General features: G+C 50.6%; 2 protein-coding genes across 2 annotated transcripts; one reads left to right on the forward strand and one right to left on the reverse strand.

Annotated features, from left to right (window-relative positions):
• The first annotated feature begins 415 nt into the window (after positions 1 to 415).
• On the forward strand, positions 416 to 3,260 carry LOC124660262 (glutamyl-tRNA reductase 2-like). Its single transcript, XM_047198076.1, has 3 exons — positions 416 to 832; positions 1,449 to 1,690; positions 1,801 to 3,260. Exons 1-3 carry the CDS (start codon positions 619 to 621, stop codon positions 2,932 to 2,934), a joined length of 1,590 nt encoding a protein of 529 aa, XP_047054032.1. The 5' UTR covers positions 416 to 618; the 3' UTR covers positions 2,935 to 3,260.
• Positions 3,261 to 9,913: 6,653 nt separating this feature from the next.
• On the reverse strand, positions 9,914 to 11,703 carry LOC124666658 (amidophosphoribosyltransferase, chloroplastic-like; the record flags this gene model as incomplete). The annotated part of the gene is made up of 1 exon (XM_047203994.1): positions 9,914 to 11,703. A coding segment is annotated over one exon (1,566 nt), but the record flags the coding sequence as incomplete, so codon positions are not given.
• Positions 11,704 to 25,100: the final 13,397 nt, after the last annotated feature.

Genomic DNA, 25,100 nt, shown 5'->3' on the forward strand with positions numbered 1-25,100 from the left:
ACAAATGATAACTCCACCTCCATTATACAATGCAATCATTCACTACTTGGCCTATTGGCCTTCTGTTTTTCTATGTTAATAATGATATTGCCATAATGGCTGGCAGAGTTGTCCAATTTTTCTTTGAAGTTCTTCATGGACTATTCAAATTTCCCGAGTTATTTTTAGTTGCAGGTAAATGCTTTCCTAAGTTTACCTACGTATTGCCAGACTTTTGCAGCTTAGCGTTTCGGAAAGTCCATCCATGTTTTTTTTATGTGGAGATGTTTCAACTAGTCGAAACAAAATCGTGGTATTCTGAAAAAAGAATGTGGCAAGAGAGCGCTGACCGGAGACCAAGCCCCAAACGCGTCCCATTGTGCGCGGCACACGCCATACCGCCGCCGGCACCACCAACCGCCCCCTTTGGCTCCAGCTTTTCTTCCCCTCTGGTCATCAGACCAACACGAGGCGAATGCCAATTCCACACGCCCTCCATCTTCCTCCCCGCAGCTGAGCTCCGTCCAAGAACGCGGGTCGCAACACATCATCGCCGAGAGAGAGGGAGACATATAAGGATCTCTCTCTCTGATTTATCTACCGTGATTAAGCATAGAGGGCTGCTGCATTCTTGGTCTGATGATGGCCAGCACGACGTCGTCAGCGGCCGTGGCGGGAGCACTATTCTCCGCTTCTAAGCCGCGGGGTTCCGCCGCATGCGCGAGGGTCCCCGCCGGCCGGCGGCGGGCGTCCTGCGTGGTACGGTGCGACGCCGGCGTGGAGGTCCAGCCGCAGGCGGCGGTCAAGGCGGCTAGCATCGCCGCGCTCGAGCAGTTCAAGATCTCCGCCGACCGTGAGTTCCCTCGCCTCGAATTTACTCTGATGCGAGATTATGCCGGTTTGGTTCCGTTGGTGGTACGCGAATTGAGGGATCTTTGCGGTGCTTTGTGGTTGTAGTGCGACTTGGTCAACGTTTTGGTGGTGCTGTAGTATTTGGTCTGCAGGTCGGAACTTGGAGAGCTCTTCCAGGTCCTTGGTGATCCTTTTTTTTGGGGGGGGGGGGGGGACGTGCTTTGCAGCTGCATTGAAAAACTAGTAGCATAACGAAATTGCGATAGTAATCGAATCCTGCACGAATGATGCCATTCTTTTGAGGGATAAGATATCAGGTATTCATATGTGTATGGATCACAATATCACATAACATGATAATAATGGGCAGTACTCGTTGCATGCTGGAGTATATAGGCATATAGCACTAAATTTTTTTGGGGTCTATCACTATTTAGCATGTTGGAGTCTTATCACTATTTAACATTTCAGATATGAGATAATGTGTTGTTTTCGTTTCCAAGCATGTGTCAAAGTTTCCAAGAGTTTGTGATGATATGTAGTTGTCGTCAGTTTCATTCTTTGATTAGAAACTTTTGTGCTCGACTATTTTGACAATGTTTCTGTTTTCATACCAGGCTACATGAAAGAAAAGAGTAGCATAGCTGTAATAGGCCTCAGTATACACACAGCACCGGTGGAGATGCGTGAAAAACTCGCGGTTGCAGAAGAACTATGGCCCCGTGCTGTTTCAGAACTCACCAATCTTAATCACATTGAAGAGGCTGCTGTTCTTAGTACCTGCAACAGGATGGAAATTTATGTGGTGGCTTTATCCTGGAACCGGGGTATGAGAGAAGTAGTAGATTGGATGTCAATGGTAAGGATTATTTTACCAAATCAAATTCTTGCTTGATGTATTTTTTTTCTGTTGTTCAAGAACACAGTTTGCGAAGAAAAACTCTAATGTAGTACTGCTTATTTTTGCAGAAAAGTGGAATCCCAGCTTCTGAGCTCAGGGAGCACCTCTTCATGTTGCGTGACAGTGATGCTACCCGACATCTGTTTGAGGTGTCTGCTGGGCTTGACTCTTTAGTTCTTGGAGAAGGACAAATACTCGCTCAAGTTAAGCAAGTTGTCAGAAGTGGGCAAAACAGTGGAGGCTTGGGAAAGAACATCGATAGGATGTTCAAGGATGCGATCACAGCTGGAAAGCGTGTCCGCTGTGAAACAAACATATCATCTGGTGCTGTGTCTGTCAGTTCAGCCGCGGTTGAATTGGCCCTGATGAAGCTTCCGAGGTCTGACTGCTTGTCAGCTAGGATGCTTTTGATCGGTGCTGGCAAAATGGGGAAATTGGTGATCAAACATCTGATGGCGAAAGGATGCAAGAAGGTTGTTGTGGTGAACCGCTCCGTTGAAAGGGTAGATGCCATCCGGGAAGAGATGAATGACATCGAGATTGTGTATAGGCCTCTCACAGAGATGTATGAAGCCGCAGCCGATGCTGATGTTGTGTTCACAAGCACCTCATCTGAATCCCCATTGTTCATGAAGGAACACGCACAAGTACTTCCTCCTGTTTCTGATGCAGTTGGTGGTGTTCGACTTTTTGTCGACATATCTGTCCCCAGGAATGTCAGTGCCTGTGTGTCTGATGTTGGCCATGCACGAGTATACAATGTTGATGACTTGAAAGAGGTGGTGGAAGAAAACAAGCAAGACCGACTCAGGAAAGCAATGGAGGCCCAGACAATAATTTCCGAAGAACTAAAACGGTTCGAGGCATGGAGGGACTCCCTAGAGACCGTTCCAACCATCAAGTCTCTGAGGTCATATGCCGACAGGATCAGGGCTTCAGAGCTTGACAAGTGCCTGCAGAAGATCGGAGAAGATGCCCTGACCAAGAAAATGAAAAAATCCATTGAGCAGCTCAGTACCGGCATAGTGAACAAGCTTCTTCATGGCCCATTGCAGCACCTCAGATGCGATGGCACCGACAGCCACACCCTCGGTGAAACACTCGAGAACATGCGCGCCCTCAACAGGATGTTTAGCCTCGACACCGAGAAGGCAATCATGGAGCAGAAGATCAAGTCTAAGGTGGAGAAGACCCAAAACTAAGATTACTGGTGATTTTCTGCCTGTACATCTACCTATATCCCCAATCTTTCCTGACACTCTAATTCCAATTTTGTTTAACCCATTCTTACTTGGCGCTCCTTGCCGAGTTCTTCAATTCATCAATTGTAGGAGTATGGTGAATTAGTGCCATTGCAGACAGCAAATATATTTGAGATAGCATCCCTGTAAAAAAATGTTGAGATGGCAAAATTTCTCCACAACTTTTCTTCATTATGGTGTCACAGAACCCATTTCTTAAGTTAGACTGTATACAATATTGGACAAAATATAAAGGAATATATCAGTATGCTAAATGATTCCTGGGATGCATTACTCTATACTGTAAGCTTAGCTCTTGTATTTAACAGTTGAGAGTTAATACTTGTGAATGTTGAGCCATCCATAGAGTTCAGATATCCTTTGTCTGCACTCTGCAGTGTTCTCTTACGCAGTTTTGTGCACCGATCTGCTAACAATAGAAGCTTGTCAAGTTACAGTTAACTTAATAGTTGCAGTATTATTTTGGCAAGTGCTATCAGATGAAAAATCATGTTTAGTGTATAGCTACTACTCTCTCCATGTGAAATAGAATGGCTTGCAATGCGTGACGTGTGACTTAATCAGCCTGATGTAGAAAACGAGCCACACTCCATATGAACTCTGTTGCTTGGCTTTGCAGATCTGAACTATATTTGGCATAAATATTTTCCTGGTTCAACAGGAGCTTAAAAAATGCACCTAGCCAGCCATAAAAAAATATGCAAGCCCTAATAGTGGCATTAGCTTGAAGAAGAGAGTGCCATGATGGAGATATTGAGCCAAATTCAAGGCACAACTTAGACTACCTACTAGGTTTGTCTTAATAAAAAACTGCATTTCAAGTTTGGATACAAAACGGGTGTTATACTAGTACAATATGGACGTTGTTTCTTTCTCTGCAGTGGAAAACATTTATTTTGTCAATTAATTAACTCAGGAAAAGTTTTTGATATCTTACTGAGACAGCATGGAAAGGTTTTGAAACCTTACTGAGCATTCAAATCTAAAATCTGCATATCTATCAAGAACCCAAGCATGCATATAGTTCAGCTGACCATGGCGAGAGCAGAGGAAGTTTATTTTGCTGACCATCACTTAGCTCTGTTGCTTGCCCTGCAGTTGTCAACACACGAAGAAAAACCTTAAGGCCTCTTTGATTCAAAATATTTTCATAGAAATGTTGTAGGATTAAAACCTATAGATAGGAATTTTCCTATGGTGATTGTTTGGTTTCTAGGATTGAATCTCATGGGAATTAGGTCTAAGGAATCATCTGCACTAGTTTCCATAGGAAATCTAATATCTACTCAAACATCATTTTCAGAATCCTTCATTTCGTGTGATGAAATCAAATAAATCCAACAGAATTGGATTAAGAATACAATTGCAATCCTGCGATTATCAGAATCCCTCGGATCAAATAGCCCCTACAAGGTTGAAATGGATTATCACGTTTCCTGATTGTCGTTTGCCTCTCCAACCACGGCATTCAGTTCTCAAGCTCTGAAACTAGCTCGCACCTCTTAACAGCTAAAGACATGCTTGAATCCTCTTTAATAATACGAACTCAAGACATCAATGGTGCACCCTGAACACAATGGCGCATCCTGTAGGTACGGTCTGACAATGACCGTAGGAGATCGTCATCTGATAATGAGTTCATCACCTAAATCACAGCTGAGAAACTATTAAATAATAAACAGATTTAGCGAACCCATAGCTATTAGTACATTCGGAGAAAGTGTTAACGGGTGACTATTCCATAAAGTAACACATGTCGCTATCGAAGAAGTGGATAGGATAACTGCATCCACATATAGCAAACTCAAGGTTTCAAAATATCAGCGAGCCTGAGAAACCATTTATGATAAAGTATCGTTGTTCTAGCCAGGATTGCATTTAAAGGAAGATACATGACGATGTCATGATATTATGCGTTTTCGGTGAGTATTTCGTTCTAGATAGGTGATTTTTTTCAACAGAGAGGCCACGAAGGACCTTGAGCTTTTATTACTTCGGTGGTGCATAAACATTTACAAATCAGACCTGATAGGAAATGAAAATTACATAGATGTCCTGCACTTTTACATGGAACACCCTAAAGATAATGGCACAAAGTCAACCAAATCCTTGCCCATCGCCGGCATCAAGCAGCCTCTAGGCGCCACCGCTTCTACTCCCGCCGGGGACATCTGACATTGGCATAACCCTTCGGGTACTCGACATTGCCATACCCGGTGCAAACTATGAAGTTGGATCAGCACAAGGACTCAACAAGCTGGACCTGCACGCGCCTCAACTTGGACTACAAGGAAAGAAGACTCCAATACGATTCCTACTAGGACTCTTGTAAACCCTAACTTGGCTGATATATAAAGCCAGACAGGGGCACCCCTTAGGGACAAGCATATTCAGAAACATAATCATAGAGGCGACACGCCTGGACACCACAACCCACAGATTAGAACTAGACTAGATCCAACAACTCCGCCTATGGCGGCCCCCTGTACACATATATTCATATAGTGGATTGCTAGCAGGACGTAGCGATCCTCCACCGTGGGGACGTAAACCTGGGTACGTCGTGTACCGTCTCGCTCCCGGAACTTCCGTCGTCGCCTTTCTCTAAAACCCAAACCCCTCATGGTGGGCATTGCCGAGGAACCGCCTCGTCAACATCGCCACTTGGGGGGAGCCGAAGCTTGAGAGGTGACGCCGAGGCTGAGGAAGATCCTCTAAAGGAGGAAGTAAACGCTCAGGTAACAGTCGCTGCCGGGTGAAACCATGTCTTCGCTTGGGAACGGCTGGAGCACAAGCTCCAAAAGCTACTGAAGACCCTGCCCACTCCGATTGGCAGAGCAGCCGGAGGAGAAGGGGAGAGGCCCCGAAACCTCGGGAGCGACTCTCAAAACCTAGCTTGGGCGAGAGCGAGGGGAAAGTGGACACTAGATAACTGAATGTGGATTGTGGAAGCAAGGAACACTGCCTGACGACGCAACAACCTCTATGATGTTACAAAGTTGATCGACACGTGCAAGTTCCAGACTATCAGTACACTACTAGAACTACACATGAATTTCTTGCTTGGCTTCCCAGATGTAGATATATATTGGCATGCACTTTGGCAGATGTACGTCAGGATTCGATTCAACAGGAGCCCGCAAAATGCACTTCATTTAGTAATTCAGTCCGGTAACTTTTTATACCACTTGCAGTCTTTATATTTGTCTGGTTATTAAAGTGCTTACTATGTTTTTCTAGACTTAGATGCATCATTTGGTCACTTAGGGCTTATGTTTTTTCTAGCATTAGCTGCATTATTTGGTCACCTTAGGTCATGGAAAGATGGAGACTCGATAGTTCAATTCTAAGACATGTATATTATGTACTCTCCGTTCACTAATCACTAATGTAACACGTATCAACAACCTAAGCATGCATAATGTGGTTCAGCTGACCATGGCCACAGCAGAAGTTCAACAGATGGCCATCAATTAACTCATGTTAGGAGAAACATTGTCAAGTTTAACCCAGACAAAGGCGATTGCAAATTATACTTAAGCTCTTTTGCTTGCCCGCTAGTTGAGATACCAAGAAGCAAGACTGAATCACTCACACCAAAACGGTTCAAATGCCGACTATCATGTCTCCTGATGGTTGTTGCCTGTATTAGGCTGGTGCCAACGCGGGCGGCAGCGCGGGCGGTTCCGCCCGCCTGGAGGCGATAGCGGGGCGAGAGCAAGGCGAGACAGCAGCGCGGGGCGGTGGATCCACCGCCCGGCGGTAGCGCCCGCTACCGCCCGGCTGCCGCCCGCGCAGGCGCCGAGAGGGGGGCGAGAGCGGGGGCGATGCGTTGGCGAGTCGGAGCGAGAGCGAGGGGGTAACGGCTAGCTGAGGTGGCGCGATCTGATTCGTCCACGTCAGCTAGCCGTTGGGGTAGCCGTTGCTGGCTCAAAAAATTCGAAAAAAAGCCAAAAACCCCAAAATTTCATCCCCACCCCCTATAAATACCCCCATATGGTTTCACTCATTCCACATCTTACTTCATCTCCTCCACTCTCCATTTCCACTCCTCTCAACGCCATGTCTTCGTCTAGCAGCAGTTCGAGCGACGGAATGGAGGGTGATATGATCGGTGCATTCCAGGCGGAGTATGAGGAGGCGATGCTCAACCTCGAGGCGGAGCCAAGACGGCCGCGACGCCATCGAGAGTTCATCAGGCGTGATCGTCTGGGTGCCCACGATCGGCTCTACGACGACTACTTCGCCGACAACTGTGCTTATCCTCCGAGCTTCTTTCGGCGAAGGTATCGGATGAGGCGATCCCTTTTTCTACGCATTGTGGATAGATTGGGTGAATACTCTCCGTATTTCACCCAAAGAGTTGATGCTCTCAACCGTGCTGGTTTTTCTCCCTACAAAAGTGTACTCGCGGCTTTGCGTTTATTAGCTTATGGAGCCGCTGCAGATACGATAGATGAGTGGCTTAAGTTAGCTAGACAAACTTCATCAGATTGTCTAGATAGATTCTGTGAAGGCATCATTCACTGTTACGGGGAAGAGTTTTGCCGTCGACCAAATGTCGCGGATACTCAGCGTCTGTTAGCGAAAGCCGAGGAGCGTGGCTTTCCGGGCATGTTAGGGAGCATCGATTGCATGCATTGGCAGTGGAGAAACTGCCCAGTGGCGCATGCCGGTCAATTCACAAGGGGAGACATCAAGCACCCTACCATAATCTTAGAAGCCGTTGCGTCGTATGATCGTTGGATCTGGCATGTCTTTTTTGGAGTGGCCGGGTCCAACAACGACCTCAATGTACTCAATCAGTCGTCGTTGTTCACTGATGTGCTTAGGGGAGAAGCACCCATAGTGAACTTCACGGTGAATGGACACGAGTACAACTGGGGTTACTACCTTGCCGACGACATCTACCCCTCCTGGCCGGTGTTCATGAAAGGTGTTACTCTTCCACAAAGTGAAAAGCATCGACTGTTCACTGCTGCTCAATCAGCTTGGCGCAAAGATGTCGAGTGTGCCTTTGGAGTGCTGAAGGCTAGGTTCAACATTCTAGCAGTTCCGGGACGCTCCTACTCGAGGCGTACTCTTGGGTTGATCATGCATGCATGTGTCATTCTGCACAACATGATCATCGACGATGAGCGTGATAAAAATTTGGAGGACATCTATGAGACAGTTGATTCCAATGTCGGCCCTGCGATACACAACAATGCACCACCAAGCCTAGCAGCCAGGATTCAGATGGACAACGAAATGAGGGACTCACCGATGTATACACAGCTCCAGCATGATTTGATTGAGCATGTATGGGCTAATGCCTAGATTATGTAATTTTTTCAATTTTTTATGTAATTTTTTTTATAATGTAATCGGTAACAATTTTAGTTAAATAAAATAATTTTCTTGCATTATTTTGAATGCTAATGTCGAGGAGAGAGAAAAGCTGACGTGGAGGAGAGAGAAGTGAGAGCTGACACTATAGCCCGTGCACTGACAACGTGGGGTGAGAGTGAGGGTAAAAGCTGGCGAGGCTATAGCCTATGATGCATTGGCACCAGCCTTAGGCTGTTATGCATTTTTGATGTTAGTATTTTGTTCTAAACAGAAGCAAGCAAGGAATGCTGACTTGTATGAAGTTTACATTGTTTGCTGATAGGATGCAAGTTCCACACCCATCGCTACACTAATACAACTACGCTAGAAATTCTTGTGATATATATTGGCAATGGGAAACGCTGCTGTTCCCCCGGGGGATTACGTCTTGGATCGTCCGGGTCCATCCGCGGACGCGTGTCCTGCGACCGACCACCACGTGCCCAGGTGAGGCCCACCTTATCGTCTGAGGAGAATTTTCCTCCGTTCGTTCCCCATCTCCTCCCCACCGCGCACTCTTCTTCTCCGCACGAGCAGGACGACAACCTGGAGTTCTGCTCCGTCCCCCGCGCCGCTGGCCCGCCTGGCCGGCCCAGCTCTCTTCCTCCCCACCGGTAGGGCGACGCGCCGAGCCCGCCTCCGCGCCGCCGCCATCGGTGCGTTCCAAGCCGGCGCGCCTCCCTCTCAACCTCATCTCTGCTCGCCTAGCTCCGGCCACCCCCTCTCAACCTCGGAGGAATTCTATCTCCGCCGCCGCTGCTACAAGGCGTCGGGCGATGCTGCTACAATCGTCCGTCTGCCTTGCTACAATTGCTTGTGCGCCCTGCTACAAATGGCCGGCGGCGGCTGCTACAAGCTACGGGTGGTGATGCTACGAGTGGCCGGCGGCGGCTGCTACAATCACCCGTCAAGGCTGCTACAAGTTATCGGCGGCGCTGCTACAGTCAGCCGTCGAGGCTGCTACGAGGGGCCGGCAGCGCTGCTACAATCGCCGGTCGAGGCTGCTACAAGCTACCGGTGGCGCTGCTACGAGTGGCCGGCGGCGCTGCTACAAGTTGTCGGTGGCGCTGCTACGGAAGGCCGCCATGGCTGCTACACAAGGTCGTTGTCGTTGCTACAAACGGCGCCGACGCTGCTACAAGTGGTCTTCTCCGACGACGTCCTTCCCGGTGGCGTCTACTCGGCTGCGTCCACTCCGGCGTCGTCCACTCCGGCGGCGTACTCCCCGGTGGCGTCCACTCCCAGCCATGGCTTTCAGATGCGATGCAAGCTGGGGCATGTGGATGGCGGGGACCACCCACGTGGTGGAGAAAAGTCTCCCGTGCATGATGGACATCGGACGGACGCGCGTGATCCGTTGACTCGATCAGACGGCTGGCGACCCGGGGGATCTGATTTCGGATCCCCCGGGGGACGCTCAGCACTTCCCATTGGCAATTCGACAGATGTACAGTACGTCCGTATTCGATTCGACAGAAGGAGCTCGCAAAATGCACTTCACTAGGAATTCAGTCAGGCAACTCTTTATAATGAATAGAAACAAAATCCCTAAGTCGCCAACCTTTCTCTTATATAAATTGATGATAAACTCAAGAAAAGGGTTTTGAAATCTCAATTGAGGGGCCACGAAAAACTATCGCTCACTGACACAAACTTAATAAGACCTGCAAAAATTCAGATGATGAATGCATTTGCCACCACACAGTTCGCCATGCCCACAATTAAGCTAAAAATCCTATAGTAAAGGATGCAGAGTATAGCCACTTCCCGATATCAGTCTTCGAAAGACGACACCAGCTCCGGCACCGGCTCAGGGAGCGGCACCGGGTAGTTCCGTGTAAAGCACGCGTCGCAGAGCTCATTGGCCTCTTCACCGTAGATGCTGTGTAGCTTGTCGATGGAGAGGAATCCGAGCGAGTCGCAGCCGATCATCTTGCGCACGCCCTCAATGTCCAACTTGTTGGATATGAGCTCGCCCTCACTGGGCGTGTCGATGCCATAGTGGCACCGGCCGACGACCGGGGGACTGGAGATGCGCATGTGCACCTCGCGCGCTCCGGCGTCGCGGAGCAGGCGCACGATCTTGCTGGAGGTGGTGCCGCGCACGATGGAGTCGTCGACGACGACCACGCTCTTGCCCTCGATGACGCCACGCACGGGCGCGAGCTTGAGCTTGACGGCGAGGTCGCGGATGGCCTGCGTGGGCTGGATGAAGCTGCGGCCCGTGTAGTGGGACCGGATGAGGCCCTGCTGGAACTCGAGCCCCGACGCCTGCGCGAAGCCGAGCGCGGCGTAGAATCCGGAATCAGGGACAGGGATGACAACGTCGGCGGTGGGGGCCGGGGACTCCTCGGCGAGCGCGCGGCCGTATGCGGTGCGGCGCTCGTGGACGGCGTGGCCGAAGACGATGGAGTTGGGCAGGGCGAAGTAGATGTGCTCGAAGACGCACGACTTGCGCGGACGGTGCGGGACGAGGCAGGCGGACGAGACGGACATGTCCCTGCGGTCGACGACGATCACCTCCCCGGGCGCGACCTCGCGGTCGTATACGGCGTCGATGAGGTCGAGCGCGCACGTCTCGGACGAGAATACGACGGCGCCGTTGGGGCGGCGGCCCATGACGAGCGGGCGGAAGCCGAAGGGGTCGCGCACGGCGAAGAGCTTGTCGGCGGTGAGGAAGAGCAGCGAGTATGCCCCGGCGAGGCGCTCGCAGGCGTCGCAGATCCGCGCGAGCAGCGGGCGCGAGAGCGAGGTGGCGATGAGGTGCAGGATGACCTCCGTGTCGGACGAGTTGTTGAAGATGGAGCCCTGCGTCTCGAGCTTGGCGCGCAGGGCCGTGTAGTTGACGAGGTTCCCGTTGTGCGCCACGGCGAGCTGCCCGAAGCGGTAGCCGGCGAGGAAGGGCTGCACGTTCTTCAGGTTGGGGCCCCCGGGGCCCGAGGTGGAGTAGCGGACGTGGCCGATGGCGGCCTGGCCCGGGAGGCTCTCGAGGCGCGCCTTGTCGCGGAAGACGTCGCCCACGAGGCCGAGGCCCGTGACGGACTTGAGCTCGCCGTCGTCCCCGGCGGCGCAGATGCCGGCGCCCTCCTCCCCGCGGTGCTGCAGCTTCTGCAGGCCCAGGTAGCAGAGGGATGAGGCCTCCGGGTCGCCGACGACGCCGAAGACGCCGCACTCCTCGCGCGGGTGGTCGTCGCCGACATCGTCGTCGTCGCCGAAGTTGAAGGGCGTGACGCTGTCGGGCCAGGCGCGCACCGGTGCGGCGCGGACGGCGCGGTGGCGCAGCGGGAGGGGGGAGGGGGTGGCGTGGCGGCTGAGGAGGTGGTGGTGGGTGGGGGATGGCGTGGCGGCGGCGCGGGGGTGGAGGAGGAGGCGGGAGGCGGCCGTGGTGGTCGGGGCGGCGGCGGTGGCGGCGGCCATGGGTGGGGTTGGGGGGTGTGAGGGTGAGGGCTTCCGAGGATGCCCTCCCGGTCGAACATGAACGGACGGGATTTAAAGAGGTCGCCGCTTGTCGTGTGGAGGCTGTTTGCCCTACGGCCCAAAAAGATTGACCCGTATCGCTGTCTCCTGTCTGTAGTCCAGATTTTTCTCCGCAGAATCTCCAAGTTTTCATTTGCTGATTTCTTTCAGTTTTTATCTCTAAATAAATCAAAGATTCGTTTTTTTCCCTTTCAAAGCTATGAACCTGGCAGCTTTCACGCAAATACATTTGTAGCAGGATTTTTCTCGGCAGAATCTCCAAGTTTCGATTTTCCTGATTTCTTAAATCGATGATTTTTTTAAAACGAAATGAGCCGAGCTTTTAATTGACGAAGCCACCAACTGATTAGAAGTTACACTAAGAGTTATAATATACACACCGAAACTAAAACATAAGACAACACAAAAAGAACGTCAAGCTGCGCTAGCTTGACAGCTTGACTGAGGTTGAGGGGGCTTTGTCTTCTGTGGCACTGGAGCGACATCGACTATGTCAATGCAAAAAAACCTCCACCATAGCAGAACTGCAGCCCAAGGGAGCTCAACTTGTGGTGCATTGTACTATGGTATGTTTCTTGTAATGCCAGGGAACTTTTATCCAAAAGAAAATCATGAACATGGTGGCTTTCTCGCAAATACATTTTGCACAAGGAAATTAAAAATCTATTTGATCCTAAATTTGTAGAGGTTCGGCGAAATGAACACTGAACTTCAAATCTCTATTGTTTAAACATGGGAGCTGTTGTTTGGAGCAGATTTTCATTCTAAATAGCTACTTTCACTAACTAAGTTGAACCACATGCCATATTTATCTTTTTGCACCGCGTGACAAAGGCCATGACGAGCAAGCTCGGCCAAGGTACGATATGTCATCGGTTGCGGATTTAAGTGGTTACCGCAGAGGGGTGTGTGTGTGTGTGCGAGAGGGAGACCGTAGGAATCTCGAGCTGCGTGGGGGACCAAGGAAGCATAGATAAGTACCGAGGATAAGACAAATACCTTCTCCGCGAGCATCTATCGACGGACACCTTTACGCGAGTAAATTGCATAAAACTAGTCCTTTCTAGCAAAACGAATAGCAGAGGTATGTATATGACATCTTGGCCTCCACCGTTAGTGGGAGTAGCATGTAATCTTAGACAGGATTGTTGCTTTTACTGTGCACCAAACAGCAGTGCTTTAGACTGGAATTTGCAAGTTCAGGTAAAAACTAAATGGATTTGAGGTTCAAGGTTTCCTAGCCAAATCTATACAAGTTTAGGATTTAAAATAATCTTTTTTCTCTTTGCATTTGAGGTTTATAGTTCTACCGTTCCTGCGCAGAATAAAGATTTCCTAAATCAATTTTGTCGAGAAGGATTATAACCGTCATACATAATCAAAAAAGGATTGTACGAATGTTGTCGATATGAAAAGGCGGTCCTATGATTCATGAGGATGGTTCGTGAAAGCCCGAATTTTTCCTATCAGTGCACGTTCACTTTTGAACGGCCGCCAAGCTTGAAGAAACCGAAACCGACTTTTTGACTACTACGTCGACGGCCAAGTTTCGAAAAGAGGCTACGTCGATGCCTCTATCTTCTGCAATGATACTATTCGAATTTTGGACCGTCCGTTTTAATCATGCGCCGTTCTGAGGATCCTCATTGCGCGGCGGCTGCCGAGTTTGTACACTAGCGCTTTTGGGTGGGCTCGATAAAGGAAAGCAGGTCGCCCAGGCACTGCCACACGTGGCCCACCACCTAGCACAGCAGACCTGACCGCTAGCAGGTGGACCCAGCCAAGTGGTGTGGGTCACGGTCCTTTCATCACGCATTAAAGCCGTGCGGTCCCACCGGGTGCACAGGACAACCAGTTTCGGCGGGTATTGCGAATTTGATACGGGCCACACGGCCCACGTACGTAAATCGCCGGAGAATGGCTTTTGCTGTGGAGGAGTACGTTATCCTTCTGCTTCCGTAATTCGGGCTTCCTCTATCTCTCCAATGTTGAATGGCCGAGAAAAATTGGTCGTCGAGGAACACGAGTCGCCGTCGATGTCTAATCTGAAGTTCTCGATCTATCGTGATCCGGATAGAGAACCGGCGCTAGAGTGGTCACCGGAGACGGGACGCGGGTCGTGGATGGAATCCGAATCCCCAGGCGTCGAGACGAGGCGCTGCGGTGCGTTGCGTGATTCCCTCATCATTTCTAGCCCACCCGTCGCCCGGCCACGTCCAGAACAACAGCCGGCGTGGCGCTGGCGCTAGACTCCAACAGTCTCGGCGAGCGACGGAATCGGAGGCGCTGCGGCATCTCGCGCAACTCTCACCACCATCCGATCCCTCTAGTGGTGCTCCGCCGGTGTCTCATCCTAGCGTGGCAGGGACTCGGAACTGGGTATACCGCCTCGGTCGTCCGCCTCCCTGGTGCTCCGCCGAAGCTGAAAATATAAGGGCATCTCCAGCGGTGACACAAAATGCGTCGGGGCCGAAAATGCGTCTGGGTCCTGCTCCAGCGGAGCGACCAAGTATGGTCCAAATATGCGCCAGGTTTGTGTCTTCGCGGACGCTTCACGATGGCGCCGAGCGTCCTCCTTTTCTTACCCGGTCCCGCACGTTAGGGACAGCGAAATCGATCGCTTCGATTTGCTTCTTTTTCCCACTTCTTTGTTGTCCTAGTGCGACGACATCGCCCCAACCCCACCTGCAGCCGCCACGCCGCACCGCCACAGTACACGTCGTCGGCTCGGTCCTCGCCTCGTCGGACAGCAGGATCTCAGTCGGGGTAGGTTCTGGCGCGCACCTGTCGCCTGTTTGGGGGGCCAAACTTTGACGGTTGCGCCGCCCGGCCTCGCCGCCGACGACCTGTTCGGTCAATTGCGCCGGTAGGTTTCTTACTCGTGTTTTCGGCCCTATTATGCGAGACCATTGATCCGCAGTTCCTATCCACACAGATGGACATGTCGCAGATGTTGGACAAGTTCCGCCCGGAGGTCGTTGACTCCTCTTCCGACGAGGAGTCCGATCATTCGACGCGGACAATGACTACTGTTGCGGCCTCCATCCTCCATGAGTACAATTCAAGCCAGACATCGGTGCACCGGGGCTCTGTGAAGGGCCGCTCGAAAAATCTTCCGCGCAACAGATTGGAAGGGCACCTCCGGCTCCACGCGGACTACTTCGACCGCACCAATCTGATGTTCCCGGAAAAATTGTTCCGGCGCCGGTACAGGATGTCAAGGAACATGTTCATGGTCATTCTAAGAGGCGTCAGAGACTACGACCCTACTTCCAATGAAGGCCCGATGCAACAGGTGCACTAGGCTTCACCTCCTACAAAAAAATGATCCGCAACTATTCTTATTTATCATATGAATGGTTGCTAATATATTCGATGAGTATCTTCGAATGAGTGAGAGCACCTGCCTTGAGTCCATGTACCGTTTTTGCCGAGTCGTGATTGCCGTGTTCAAACAGCATTACTGTAGGGAGCCAACAGTTGAGGATACAAGGCGGCTGTTGTCTATCAACGAGTTTAGAGGCTTCCCAGGAATGATTGATAACATAGATTGCATGCATTGGGAGTGGAAGAATTGTCCATTTGGATGGCAGGGTCAGTACAACGGGCATGCGGAGGGACGGACTATCATTCTTGAAACAGTCATATCTCAAGATTTATGGATTTGGCATTCATTTTTTGGCATGGCCGGTTCCAATAACGACATCAATGTGTTGCACCGATCACCGGTTTTCAACAGGCTTATGCAAGGCAAAACTCCCTGGTTGAGCTACGAGGTCAATGGAAATGCATATGACAAGCCATATTATCTTACTGATGGCATCTACCCTGACTGAGCCACACTTGTGAAGACTGTCCGTAATCCAAACTCGGAGAAGACAAGGAGGTTTGTCAAGATGCAAGAGGCTTCCATGAAAGATGTGGAGCGAGGATTTGGTGTGCTCCAAACTCGGTGGGTAATTGTCCATCACCCGGCGAGAACATGGTCGCTGAAGACCATACATGAGGTGATGACATGTTGCGTGATCATGCACAACATGATCGTTGAGGACGAGTATCCTGATGGCCGCAATGAACACCACTACGATTTCTAAGGTGAGTTGATTGCGCCAATCCCTGGGGTATTATCCTGAGATAACTATATGCATATGAATGTAGAAGTCACTGACGATGTCGTGTGCGACGCCTACAGACAGATCTGATTGAGCATCAGTGAGCATTGGCTGGCCATGAAGACAATGCCTAGAGGAATATCATCTTATTTTCATGTAGACTTTTAAAAAATTGGATGTAATAACTATGACTTCGCTCAAAATGTTTATTTGTTATTTTGAAACATCCAATTCATGTTGACGTGCAAATACGTCGGGCCGCTGGAGGCACCCCCAGGCGCAACGGAGGTACACCCGTGCGGCTATTGAATTAATCTATTAAAATTGGCGAGACTACCACCACCACTATTCAGGGAAAAACAATCAAACAACGTGGTTGGCGTAGCTATAGAGTATAGCCGAGAGTACAAATCATTATTGCTAAGGACTCGCAGCCGAGACAAATATTGTAAGTATAATCCTCATTGCTGCAACCGTGAGAAAATCTCTAAAATCGACCTGGCGAACAAAGTCTGAAGATACCTAGAAAATTTTAATCTTTCAAAAACACTATTAACATCGGGAAAGAGATCTCGTCATCGAATGTGGTCACTTACTTATTGTAAGCGATACCATCTTCGTTTAGATGGAGAGAAAACCATAATTTAATCTATTTAAAACACTACATTTATTAAACATTACATGCATAGATCAAGCTTTCTACCCCTCCTGACGGCGGCGAGACCGGCCGAATGAGGGGAACCAACCTATGGAGGAGGAGGAGATAGAAGCAGCGCTAGGTCCTTCTATTTCTGGAACGAGACCCTCTGACGTTGAGCGTCAAACTGCAGAGGGGGACGTCGAGGGTTCTAGACCGTTTTTTTCTCATCTAACAGCAACAACTCACATAGCTGAAAACACAGTTAGGAGGGCCAAAGCCAAGACTAACAACCATGAATAAAACTTGTTCCCTTCCCTCAATGTTGCCGTCGCCCTCCTCTCACCAGGAAGTGCAGCTTCACGTATGAGGCATCCGTGGCGCCGACGCCTGGTAGCCTGAGTGGCCTTCATCGTCATCGTTTGCTCGCCGGGACGTCCAGCTTCGTGAATCGTGTATGGGGCCTCTGTGGCACCGCTGCCTGTGTATCATGTGTGGCCTCCATCGTTGCCGTCTGCTTGCCGGGACGTGCAGCTCCGTGTATGAAGCCTCTATGGCGGCGCCGCCTACGTGGCTCCACTCGCTGGGAAGTGTAGCTCCGCCTACGAGGCCTCCGTGGCGTCGCCACCATCGTTTTCGAGGAGTTCACCGCTTCCGTAGCACGTGTGGCCTCAGCCGCCGTCCGTGTTGCCGGTTTCCTGGCGCATGCCGGCCGCATCCTCCAAGAAGAGGAGAAGGATCCCATGTCCCAGCACTCGACCTCTGCGTTACTGCTATCCTGGCGCACGTCGGCCGTGTCGTCTGAGAGGAGGAGTTCGTCTCGTGCTGGTCAAGCCGCAATCTCTCCGTGTCGTCCGTGTCGTCGGGAATTCACGATGCTGCCGTTGGATGAATGAACGGTCTAGAGCCATCTAGGTCCCTCTGTAGTTTCATGCGCAAGGTCATAGGATCTTGTTCCCTATTTCTTGTCACGTGTGGTGCCGTGGTTTGTTTTATACTTCAAAATACCTTTAACTTGTAGAGCGGGTCAAAATTGAACCCAACTCTCGATTCTGCTACTCATTGGCTCATCTAAATGTTGCGAGGGATAACCATTTCGAAGGTTTTATTTGCATGAGAGATCTTATTGTTTGTATGTGTTTGAGTATGTGTATGCCTTTTGTTATAGTTCTTAATTTTCACTAGGTAATTGTCTGTGCATTGCAACGGGGAATAAATAACCACACTAATCGTGTCATACATATAATTAAAGAATGTGGTTTAAGAATTCTCGTATTGAGAAAAGCCATGCTCACAATTTTTGGCTACGTCACGAAAACATCATCGCGTATCTCATACCTGTTGTGCACTGCTATCCTGGCGCACGTCGGCCGCGTAGTCCGAGAGGAGGAGCCGCAATCTCTCTGTGTCGTCCATGTCGTCGAGAATTCACGATGCTGCCGTTGGATGGGCAATGAACGGTTTAGAGCCATCTATGTCCCTTTGCAGTTTCACGCGCAACGTTAGAGGATCTTGTTCCCTATTTCTTATCACGTGTCGTGCGGTGGTTTGTTTTATACTGCAATACCTTTAACTTGTAGAGCGGGTCAAAATTGAACCCTAAACTCTCGGTTCTCATACAGCTACTCATTGGCTCATCTGAATGTTGCGAGGGATAACCATTTCAACGGTTTTATTTGCATGAGAGATCTTATTGTTTGTATGTGTTTGAGTCTGTGTATGCCTTTTGTTATAGTTCTTAATTTTCACTAGATAATTGTTTGTGCATTGCAACAGGGGATAAATAAATATAATAATGGTTCCACACTAATCGTGTCACACATATAATTAAAGAATGTGGTTTAAGAATTCTCGTATTGAGAAAAGGCATGCTCACAATTTTTTGGCTACGTCACGAAATGACGAAAACATCATCGTGTATCTCATACCTGTTGCCCCCCCCCCATCCCCAACCCGTACCTCTCTGTGTATTCCACATCATCCTATTTCGAGTTTATAGCATAAAACTACTACTTTTGATGCTAAATTTCGGAAAATTACCAGTTTTCGGTCCAATCGCACAGAACTACCACATTTGGGCGAGTTTGTTTCAAATAGCACTGATCGTCCACTGAACGCAGATTGACAGCGTTTAAGACAACGCGGGCCCACTGTCAGGCATGACGTGGCGCCTTCCGTCAACGAGCCGTTAACGGCGTGCGGGACCCACCACTCGCGGACGGTAGAAGAGGCACGCGCCCCTGTCCGCGCGTTACCGACCGAGCCCGTGCCTTCTCCCCTTCGAAGCAGCGCCGCCGAGGCTCCCGCACCGCCGTCACCCATTGCCGCCGCCGCCCCCGCCGCCGCCGCATGCCTAGCTGGAACGACGGCGAAAGCTCGCCGGAGCACCTCCCTGTAAGTTCTTAGCCTCTCATCTCTGATTTCGAATTTAGGGTTAGGGTTCTTATTCCGATTTGGGATTTTTCGATTTACGTCGATTTAGGTCAATAAAGTTCGTTTCTTTTGCAATTTCTTGTCGATTAGGACTTGATCGCCATGGATTACGCCCCGAGACATGCGCGGACCTCTCATTCTCCGGAGTTGTCTGTCGGAGCGGAACGCTGCCGCGTTCATGACTTGGAGCCGACCGGATGCGTCGCATTTGAGGGTAGTTTGACCGGGAGGAGGTTTCTCATGTGCAGCGTTCAAAATGTAAGTGTTGTTGTCGATTTTGTCTATAATTGTTGTAAAATTTAGTTAACAGAATTCAGTTTAGCAAATGGTAGTTCAGTTAAAGTGTTAAAATGAATGATTGCACATGTTAATGGTAGTTCAGTTCTAATTCTAAATTTCTATTTGTATGAATGATAAGAGACCATAAGTATATCATAGTTTAGTCTTTTTCTTCACTTATTTAGTTGCAGGTTAGTTCATTGCAACTAATAGAGCATAAGTATATTTGTAAACTTAAACTATATATAAGTGTTGGCGTCAGAAACCCACCGGCGGGTAGTGACTGGCAACACAGTAGAGCCGGGAACAACTAGGGCTGCGGCTGGCCCCAGTCCCTCAGAGCGACGGCCCGCAAAGCCTCCTGGTCACACGTCCGATGCTATCGCAAGGGCGTGCCACCTGACCTATACCTGGTCGGGAAGGTGTTGGATGATGCCTCGCTTAGTTTCCTGCATGGCATACACGTAAACGTTAAATACGAGCCTCGATCGGCTCTTCGAGGTTATCTCGTGAATCGGCTCAAGGAGCCGATCCACCCATGATTCGTACAAGGTGTCCGAATATATGGTGGTCCTGCTTGATCAAGATAAAGTTAATGCGATCTACGACGATTTAGGGTTTTCACCGCATAATCGGATCATCCTACTCACGATTGGGCCTCGCGCTCGCGTACGGTGACCGTAAGCCGATCCTAGACGGGGCCTAAAAACCAACACGAGGTTGATCCCCGGAACGTCCTGTCTAGGGCTAGCAAACTCCACCCTACACGCCGCCTGGATCCTCCAACCCTTTGTAAGGCCTAACTATTGCGGATGTTAAACTAATCCTTGCAGAACAAGGAGCAACCGTAACGGATCGGATCTACTAAACTATGATCAAGCGGGATGCCGCCCCTACACCTAAGATAGGTGTAAGGGCGGCTAGATGTATAAGGGTTGCACTACGACGAGCATATGATACGAAGAACAATGCTAACCCTAACACATCTAAGATAACTACGTTGCTCACCATCAAAAAGGCTTCGGCACGAGCAACGCATGAACAACGAGATAGGCTTGTCGCTGCCTAGATCGCAAGATGCGATCTAGGCAGCATGGTGCTTACCGGAGAAACCCTCGAGACGAAGGAGTTGGCGATGCGCCGAGATTTGTTTGTGTTGAACGTTGGTTGTTGTTTATTCCATAAAACCTAGATACATATTTATAGTCCAAGGGACTTTCTAATTCAGGCGTGCACCTAACCGTGCACGGGTAAAACTCTATCTCCTAATCGACTCGTAATCTAATATGTTATAGATACACGGGCAATTAGCCCAAACTTGGTACACAAGGCCGATTCACGTATTTCTTCCATGTATATTCTTCAAACCCATCTTGATCGCGGCCCATCTCCTGATTTAGCCAAAATCTGGTGATAACACATGCCCCCTGGTTTTGGTAATGATAATTTCAAAACCACTCTGCTTTTTCCTCCGAGGGGTCATGTCGTGGCAGAGCAGAACCGTCGCAGTATTTTCCATCATGACAACTTGCCTTCCCAACTTCTCTGCACGATTTGACAGTTTTTTGGCACCACCTCCTCGAAAACTGTTCGAACATTAAATCCCCACTTCTTTTATTTAACCGCACCGAACAGTTCTCCTCCTCACCCCCTCCGCATTAGCACTCCAAAAGCCCTTCTGCGCACCATGTCTTCCTCTTCCTCCACCTCATCGGGACTTTCCCTTGGGTCCTCCTCCTCCCGCGAGACGCCGCCGGACATTCGCGCACCAGAAGAATGGGACTCGGAAGACCACGCCTCCTCCATCCGGTCCGAGGACGACAAGTCCTTGACCAGTGGGGAGAGCGACCTCCGCTTCCTCGCCGACGGGGAATCGGAGGAGGAGAGCGACGACGATCGCTTCTCCTGGGATGACTTCACCACCTCCGCGGAGGTGGGAGAGGAGGAGGAGGAGGAGGACGACGACGACAGCCCCTCCGACGAGCCGCCGGCCAAGCGCCACTGCCCCTGGCCGGGGAATCTCAGTGACTATGACAGCGACGACGACGACGACGACGACGAGGATGAGGACAACGAAGGTCCCGCCGGCGGCCGCTACAGCAGCGACGACGAGCCCGCCGGGAGCAGCGCCGACAGCGGCGACGAGGGTGATGACGAGGGCAGCGACGGCCCGTAGATAGGACCCTTAGTATAGGATCAGCAGTAGTAGACGGGGCAATGTATCCCCTTAGTACTCCCTTTTGAGATCAATCAGCTCTTCTATGTAAGAAATCTGGTTTATCAATGAAGAAATTCCCCAATTTGATTTTGCCGATTTCCTTTATGCCAATTTAGCCGATTTCCTCTCATACTGATTCCGCCGATCGTCACTTAGCCAATGCTTAATGAGCCGATGACAACGCATCGGTCTCTCATGACCCATTCTTCACCCCTTTGACATCGGAGCGATCGTGAATTTGATCAATGCCCGAAAGCTGAGGTTAACATATCAATCCTTCACGATCTATCTTTCGCCTTTTCCAACCGATGACTTTGAGCTCTGGCGGACAACTAGGCAGATCAACGCCCTTACGAGAGCCCCAGAACCACTGCTAGCTGAAACGACTTGATGCTGAAGTCGATACCTCTGGGTTTTCAGATATTCAGTGATACTCTTCAAACCTGCCCAATCCCCTTTAAAAAGGTTATGATGGAGGGCTATCCGATGGAATCCCAATCGGCTTCTTAAGAACAGAATATCTACGCAGTCAGTTGCCCCCCGAGCCTCTACCAAGGCGAGCATAGCAGTGGGCTAACCAAACGTGTCGCCATCGGTTTCCAAGCCATGATGCAGAGCCAGCCGATTTCAACGAAATCGGCTCTCCAGAGCAGAGAACCTTCAGAGTGAGCTGCCTCCCCGAGCTTCTTCAGTCCACTTCTCGCGCCTTGCAGGTCAGATCAGCTCCTTCCTTTGGCGGATTTGATGCAATCCATCCTTAACCTGATCTGCACGTCCATGCTGATCTTGGCATTGGTCAGGGTCATGATCCTCAAACTGCCCGAGCTGATACCGCGGACACGAATACTCGCAAAGAGAACCCGGAGATCCTTGAAGAGAGGATCCACTTCCTGCTCCATTGATCCTCTGATTATAACAGTTATACCTCTTGAGTCGATGGCCATGCATCGGCTTTATATCCTTAAGTCGATGTCTGCTGCCTCGGCTGTGCTTAAAAATTTTGAATTTTTTACGGCCGATTTATGTATCGGCCCCCACACTTCAACACCCATCATCAAAGGATATCTTAGGCTGCTGGGCGTTTGAAAGATACTCCTTCTTCATATCCTCGTGTTTTATCCACCTAGATGCCCCCCGAGCCGATTCTGTCAAGAGAATTGATGGTATCGGCTCTTTAGGTATTCCCTGTTGGATCAAATGTTGAACCCAAGCAAAATGGAAGGTGAGGATAATTTTGGCCGATTGCTGGAATCGGCCTCCACGTTGCTTGTTCGATGAAGGTTTTGTAATGTTCCTCCATAAACTTTTTGGGGCCGATCACAAGGATCAACCTCGCCACGTTCGTCCATCGACGTTTGCTTTGTTACACGGTCAGGCCGGTGGATAAAACCAGCCTAACCCCGTTCTTTGTCACGTCGATGCGCTCGCGAGTCGTCCAAATTGATGCTCGAGAGTGGCTCTTGGCCCGATGTCTCCCAAACGTCCATGCCAGCTGTTGAAATCTCGGCCGAATCATCTGCGTGGACGACTTCTACTTCATCTCCATCCCATTGTATTAGGCATAGGTGCATCGTGGACGGAATGCAACGGTTGGCGTGGATCCAATCTCTCCCTAGTAGGACGAGCATAGGTACTCTTGCTCGTCGACAATAAAGAACGTCGTAGGGACAGTTTTCCTTCCTACGGTCGGATCCACATTCGGAACACCTTGTGCGTTAGATGCTTGGCCGTTGAAATCGCTCGGTGTTACATTGGTCTTGATCGGATCCGAGCTGGAGCGTCCCAACCGACGTAGCATGGAGTATGGCATAATGTTAAGCTGCCGCTCCGGTGTCCACCAACATCTTGTTGACGAGGCTGCCCATTGATGTAACCTCGCAAGTACGGGGCCTTCGGATGCTCGTAACTTATTTCTCGCGGCTTCTCAAAGATGACCGGCCGTGGGCCGCAGATCCAATTGTGCCACGGGTGCTTCATATAATCTTGGAGCGCTAAACTCCGTTGGAAGGATGAAGACTATGTTTGTGCCGGCCGATGTCTCATCATCGGCTTTCCTTTGCTTGGGGCGCCACTCTTTTCTTTGTGGCCGACCTTCTTCGTCCGGGGTTCGCTGAATTTTGGCGGCCGGATCAGGCCGTGCCTTCCTCAACGTGTGCGGGTATAATCTTTCGGCTTCTTCCAACCCACGCGGACGCCGAACCCTTCGCTTACGGGAACGGCTGAGCCCATCGGGGCACCACCTTGGCCGATGATACTTATCTTCTTCATCATCGCCCTCCGGTTCCTCGAGATCTTCCACCCGAGCGGACTCGGCATGCTTGGTCCGAGGCGGGAGAGGCCCTAGACGCTTGAACACGGACACGTTAGCTGCATCCTTCTTCCTTTGTTTACATTCGGGCGGTTGCCGATTGTTGGCAATCGGCTCATTCCTGAATCCCGGCGGTGTATCGAAGAAGGGGCAGTCCCAGTGCCTATCCACGCCGTCTTGCTCCCTCGACTTTTCTTTGGCGTGGCGCTCGTATCGCTCCTCGTCGTGATCATGCCGACGACGTCTACTGTCGTCCCTAGCCAGACGATATTCATCATCATCGTCGTTGTATCGCCGGCGTTGGTCATGCCGGCTCACATACTTGTTGAGGAGGTGATCGAGAGAGAGGTCGCTGACATCTTATGTTTTTTACTTCTCCCTCTGTGACGTAGCGCTTGCCGTCTTGGCGGAGCCGATCGCGTGGAGCGGCTTCCTCTGTGTCTTTGCTATGAGAGCAACTGCCCTCATCTCCGTCCTTACCAGAGCGGTGTCCAGGTCCTACCATGTTGATATTGCACGAGAACTCTGGCTGGCATCCTCCATGGTAAGTACACTCTACCACATTAACGGCGTATGCCGGTGAACTCGGCACTTCCGGTGCTGCTGATGCGCATGGCAACGGTGGACGGGACTGGAGTGGCACCTCTCCTTGACAGGTCCCGCGAGCTGGTCTTGGCGAGAGGGTGCCGATGGCTCATGACTTCTGGATCACGCGCGGAGCGACACGCTCCAAAGTGTTCACCGAGGCTCTCGGAGTGGCGGTGCGGCGAATGAGCCACCATGAAGCCGATCTCCGACGCGGCGACCCGGTACGTTCTTCGGACGGGGTGGAAAGGTCCACTCCATCGAGTGCGCCTTCGGTGAGAACCCCTTCCACCGACGCCGTGGGAGCGGGTTACGTGGAAAGAGCCGATGAGTTCGGCTTCGAGGACCGCCTTGATCTCGTCATGCTTCTTCTTGAGGTCGTCAGGCAGATCCTCGTACTTGACCGGAGTGTTTTCCGCCATCTCGGATGTAGATGGCGATGCGGTGGATGTCGAAGATTGTCCCACCGGGCGTGCCAGAATGTGTTGGCGTCAGAAACCCACCGGCGGGCGGTGGTCGGCAGCACAGGTAGAGCCGGGAACAACTAGGGCTGCGGCTGGCCCCGGTCCCTCAGAGCGACGGCCCGCAAAGCCTCCTGGTCACACGTCCGATGCTATCGCAAGGGCGTGCCACCTGACCTATACCTGGTCAGGAAGGTGTTGGATGATGCCTCGCTTAGTTTCCTGC

Source organism: Lolium rigidum, chromosome 6, assembly GCF_022539505.1.
Source record: "Lolium rigidum isolate FL_2022 chromosome 6, APGP_CSIRO_Lrig_0.1, whole genome shotgun sequence".
NCBI lineage: Eukaryota > Viridiplantae > Streptophyta > Magnoliopsida > Poales > Poaceae > Lolium > Lolium rigidum.

Excerpts from the sequence above, each read along its gene's own strand:
- LOC124660262 (XM_047198076.1), top strand. The coding sequence starts at position 619 with ATGATGGCCAGCACGACGTCGTCAGCGGCCGTGGCGGGAGCACTATTC. Across the intron at positions 833-1,448 it reads GTTCAAGATCTCCGCCGACC|GCTACATGAAAGAAAAGAGT; the intron begins GTGAGTTCCCTC and ends TTTTCATACCAG. Across the intron at positions 1,691-1,800 it reads TAGTAGATTGGATGTCAATG|AAAAGTGGAATCCCAGCTTC; the intron begins GTAAGGATTATT and ends TTATTTTTGCAG.